Here is a 4,749-nt window from a genome sequence, read left to right as displayed (position 1 = left end):
AAAAACAGTAGTATTCCGGCAGCTGGGGCGCCAAAATAATACCAGAAAATAACTTTCACATGAAAATACGGTTATTTTCAGAAATGACAATACAGTTTGTTGCCCTAATTTTACATGGGATTTTGCCTTTTTCAAGTGCTTTTAAACATTAAATTAGGAACATTTTAACGTGATTAAACAATGAAATTACCTGTAAACAAGGTCAATGAATGCGGCAATATGAATAATAATACTTAAATGTACAGAAATATACAGTTAACAGTTGGTTTAAATAATAATGGATTGCATTCATATAGCGCTTTTTGAGACCCTCAAAGCGCTTTATAATTCCACTTTATAATTCCCCTCTGGCCATCACCAGTAGGTGGTAGGTGAAGTGTCTTGCCCAAGGACACAACGACCGAGAGTCTTGAGCCACGATCGCCCTAAATAGCAATAATTATTATTATTATTTGATGTAAAAAAGTTTATAAGAATCATGTTATATACTTTTCCATAGCATTACATTTGAATTTAACAGTTCAATCTTTCAAATAACGGACAAATATTTGTGAAATTATGATACATTTGTGAATGTATTTTAACAATCTAAATATGCATATGTACAGACAAATACATTTAAAAAACAAGAAAAATATGTTTTATTAGATTTACAGTGATTTTACCTTTAATTCACATTTGAAATGTAAAATCACAGTCTATTTATGTAAATTTAATGATATTCTAAAAGAACAGTACAAAACTGTAAAATACACAGTAAACTATTTTTATTACAATTTTTTTATAGTGTACACTTTAAAAAACTCCAGAAAGTCAATAGTTGCTGCTCATGCTTTGCAGTTAAAAACTGACTGACAGTGTGTAATATCATCTAACAGGGCCCTAAAATGACAATTTAAGTGAGAAGTCACTTCACGCTGAGGTTTCAGACATACTTCTCAGTAGCTATAGTCAAAGAAAATATACAAAATGTTTGTGAAAGGATCAGGACCCACACCAGCGTTTGAGTGTCAGTCGTAGCACTTTTAATTTGAAACAGCACTATCCACTGGTTCTGCACCTTATGTTCAACTGGGAAACAGGTTTTCCCACACAACACACTCCTCCTTCCCGACTCCAAATACTAAAAAGGGGCAGAGTTCATTAGTTCATCCATCTCACCTGTCCCCTACGACCTCTCAGGACCATCCCATGAGCTTATCATACCACCCCTCCATTGCAGTAGAGCCAGAGACCACAACCCTGTCACAATATTTTACAATCTTAGAAGTACTAAAAACAGAGAAAGAAAAAACTCAAAATAAAAGGAGAATTACTTAAAAACATATAATAAGACAGAGAATAAGAGATACAGAATATTACAAATAATCCCTAGCAACTATGTAAGTAGTTCTTGCTTTGTATTGCTTATGTTTTAATAGAATTATTAAGCATCAAACAAATAATTTTAAGCTATTCTTAAAATGATGCAACATACTAATGGCAAACTTGGACACATTTAGGGATGTTTTCACTCTATAGGATTTGGCTCTCTAGCCTGTGGTGCTAATGCAATCTATAAGATGACCTAAAGCGTCTTAGTTGCTTAGCTTCTTTTTTCTAAATAGAAAAGAAGCACTGGTTAAGGATTGCCACGTGAACATGACCCAGTCAGCAGTTACATGAACACGTAAGTCAGCTTTAGAGTCAGCCGAAGCTATATGTCTGTATAGGAGCTTTAGAACAAACCTTTGGTGATTCCTCTCGCATGAAAAGTGCAATCGTGAACTGCAGCTGAGACTGCTGCTGGAAATGATTTGGCTATTTGGTTAATAATTGAAACAGTAAAAAGGAAAATAATATATCTTGAAGGATCTCCTTTGGGTCGTTGTTTTGCTATTGTCTGCAAATTAATGTGACAAAACCTAAACTGCTCAGCAAATCTGCAAAAGAATTTATGTAACAAAGCAGCACATCTATCTATTTCTTTATAGTTTGAAAAAGACTACAGAGATAAATAAGTGTAAATTTGAAGTTATTCATTTCAAAATCACTCAACAACGACATTTGAAAGGTTGAAAATTGGTTGTTTTTCGGAAAACAATTTGAGCCCGGAGTCCAAAAATAAGGGCAGGAGCACCAGCAATGTTGGTCATGATTTTTAACAACACACTGTGTTTGGGAAGTACAGATGACCAAAGTTCAAGCTTCAAACTTCCCATTGTGGCTAATATTGCATTTCAGCTTGTTGCATTGTTTTTGCCTCATTGAACCAAATTGTGCAAGCTTTTGACTTTCTTTTTTCATTTCTTTATTTATAAATTAATACATTTGAAAAAAAGACAAGATGTGTCCTTTGTCCCTTGCTATTTAACTCCCATCTATTGCTATTACACTAATATTCGCTAATTTATTTTTGTTCTTTTTACAGACACCAGTGTACTGTATGCCAATCTGAATGCACACACCTTTGTTGTTAATGTTGGAATATCACTGGTGTTGCTCTTCTGAGTTTGGCCTAGGCCCACAATTAGCTACAAACCTAATTAACTCAGCAAGAGGAAACCCTAGCAACGTATTACCACAGTAATCCCAAGGCCACTAATCACCTGCCCCATAAAGAAAGTAGAGCTCTGTGATTCTAGCGGGTTATAAAAAAAACACCTAAGAGTGTCAGACGTCCATTTTAAATCTGTCCAACTCGTCGTGGAAGCTGTACAGAAAGGTTTCAGGACTATGGACTGAATTACATGACAGACATGGGGCAGACGCAGCAAACAGAGAGCACTGAGCAGATAGACATTAAAATCATCCAGGATATGTACAAAAAGTTTATTTTGGAATGCCCGAGTGGATTACTTTTTCTGCATGAGTTTAAGCGTTTCTTTGGTGTGGAAGCTACAGGAGAAGCTTCTGATTATGCAGAGAACATGTTTCGAGCGTTTGATAAAAATGGGGTGAGAGAATGAAACCTGCTACAGCCTGGCTTACAGTCATATCATGAAATGTGATAAAGTAACCAAAATGTTCTCATCTAACCTCTCTTTTAGGACAATACAATTGATTTCCTTGAGTTTGTGGCAGCACTAAATCTTGTTTTCCGGGGAGACCTGGAGCATAAACTGCGCTGGTCATTCAAGGTGTACGACAAAGATGGAAATGGATACGTGGATAGGAATGAACTACGGTCAATAATCGATGTAAGTCCTAAATGTGAACCAAAGGAAAAATATTTTCTTTTTATAAAATAGAAATTTTATGTTCAGAATGATGCATCTCAGTGTATTTATTTTTTACATTTTGTCTATGATAGCGTTTACATATACTTAACAAGCTGTGGTCTTTGATATGTACTTCCCTAGCAAAGTTCCTAATATTTGCTTTTACTGTCAAGTGCTTTAGAGTGTATGCAAATGCTTTAAAAGCACTGTATCCTTGGGATTTCACTGTATTTCCTAACAGAGTAAGTGCTGAGAATATAAGTACAAAAAAAGACAACAAACCTTTTTTTTAACCAAACGTGACTCTACCAAATATACATTTCAAATTACTTATGGTAGTCTGTAACTCTAAATACGTGATAATTAAACTGTGTTATATGTTTAGCCTGATAAATCTCATATACTGTATTTTTGTATTTCAGAAGCTAAGGACAATGGAAAGAGAGAAAAAGAAAATTTTTAAGATATTTTTTTTAAGAATGAATTTTAACTATTGGACATTTCTATTTCTGATGAAGAATGTAATGGCTTCTGGTGATGCTGTTATTTATGTGATGCCCATAATATTTCCAGTTAATAAATGAATTTCTTTGTCTCTTATTCTGCTCATTTCCAAATCTTCAGTTCAATATTGTATTGATTTCTCCTATCATTATTATTATTGCCTTAATTATTGTTTTATTTACATAACGATGTGTACTAAAATTCCTAAGACCTAACTATATATTTTCTTATTTTATAAAAATCATTGCTTTTATCCAGAGCATCTATCGGGTTAAGAAAATCTCCAAGGACAACACAAGTGATTCCTATCTTACTGTCGATGAGGTTGTTGATCGAATATTAGCAGCTGTTGATACTGATGGGGATGGTGAGCATTTTTTAAAAATGATAATTAATTTGCAGTGAATGCAAATGTAGATAGGACAAGAGTGGAAATGGTGAAAAGGTGAGAAAATGAGTCGGGTTTTGCTGTTTTTTGTGTTTTACAGGTACTGTGAGCATGGAAGAATTCATTAGAGGTGCACAGCAGGACCCCTGGCTGCTTAATATTTTAAAGCTGGACATGAACCCTGCCAGATGGGTGATGGACCAAAGGAGAAAGAGTGCACATTTCTGAACTATCCAAGCAGCTTTTCCCAGAGAGAACAATCTTGACTATTATCAAGGGACCTTGTTTATGAAATGGAATTAGATTCGCTTTTGGTCTTACTGTAAGGCAGAAAATATCTTTTCTCTAAGCAATCTCTATACTTGACATATAAGAGCTCTCCTGGATGGTTATGGGATTGCAGAATGGGATCTAGAGTCATAGTTCTGTATTTCTGCCCCACCTACTTTAATGCAGAGGTACCAAAAACCTCAAAGCTGCATGTTTAGCTCTGTTTGTCCACCTTTTTTCTATACCATGTGGCCTAACTTTAACTCCCTCAGCCATCATCTTCCCTCAACTTCATTGGTGCTGTCATTATAATATGCTCTTTTTGTTCTTCATACACTGTATACATTATTTGAAATGATTTGAAACAGCTTTAATAACTCATACATA

At 34.8% G+C, this 4,749-nt stretch overlaps 1 protein-coding gene across 1 annotated transcript; it reads left to right on the top strand.

Annotated features, from left to right (window-relative positions):
• Positions 1–2,187: 2,187 nt before the first annotated feature.
• guca1b (guanylate cyclase activator 1B) lies at positions 2,188–4,749 on the top strand. Its single transcript, XM_026160084.1, has 4 exons — positions 2,188–2,936; positions 3,030–3,179; positions 3,963–4,071; positions 4,193–4,749. The coding sequence occupies exons 1-4, from the start codon at positions 2,730–2,732 to the stop codon at positions 4,318–4,320; spliced, it is 594 nt and encodes a 197-aa protein (XP_026015869.1). The 5' UTR covers positions 2,188–2,729; the 3' UTR covers positions 4,321–4,749.

The sequence above is a fragment of the Astatotilapia calliptera genome, chromosome 1, assembly GCF_900246225.1.
Source record: "Astatotilapia calliptera chromosome 1, fAstCal1.2, whole genome shotgun sequence".
NCBI lineage: Eukaryota > Metazoa > Chordata > Actinopteri > Cichliformes > Cichlidae > Astatotilapia > Astatotilapia calliptera.
Note: the sequence above shows the minus strand (reverse complement) of the source record. Positions and strands in the feature narration are given on the sequence as shown.

Excerpts from the sequence above, each read along its gene's own strand:
- guca1b (XM_026160084.1), top strand. The coding sequence starts at position 2,730 with ATGACAGACATGGGGCAGACGCAGCAAACAGAGAGCACTGAGCAGATA. Across the intron at positions 2,937-3,029 it reads GAGCGTTTGATAAAAATGGG|GACAATACAATTGATTTCCT; the intron begins GTGAGAGAATGA and ends CCTCTCTTTTAG. Across the intron at positions 3,180-3,962 it reads AACTACGGTCAATAATCGAT|AGCATCTATCGGGTTAAGAA; the intron begins GTAAGTCCTAAA and ends GCTTTTATCCAG.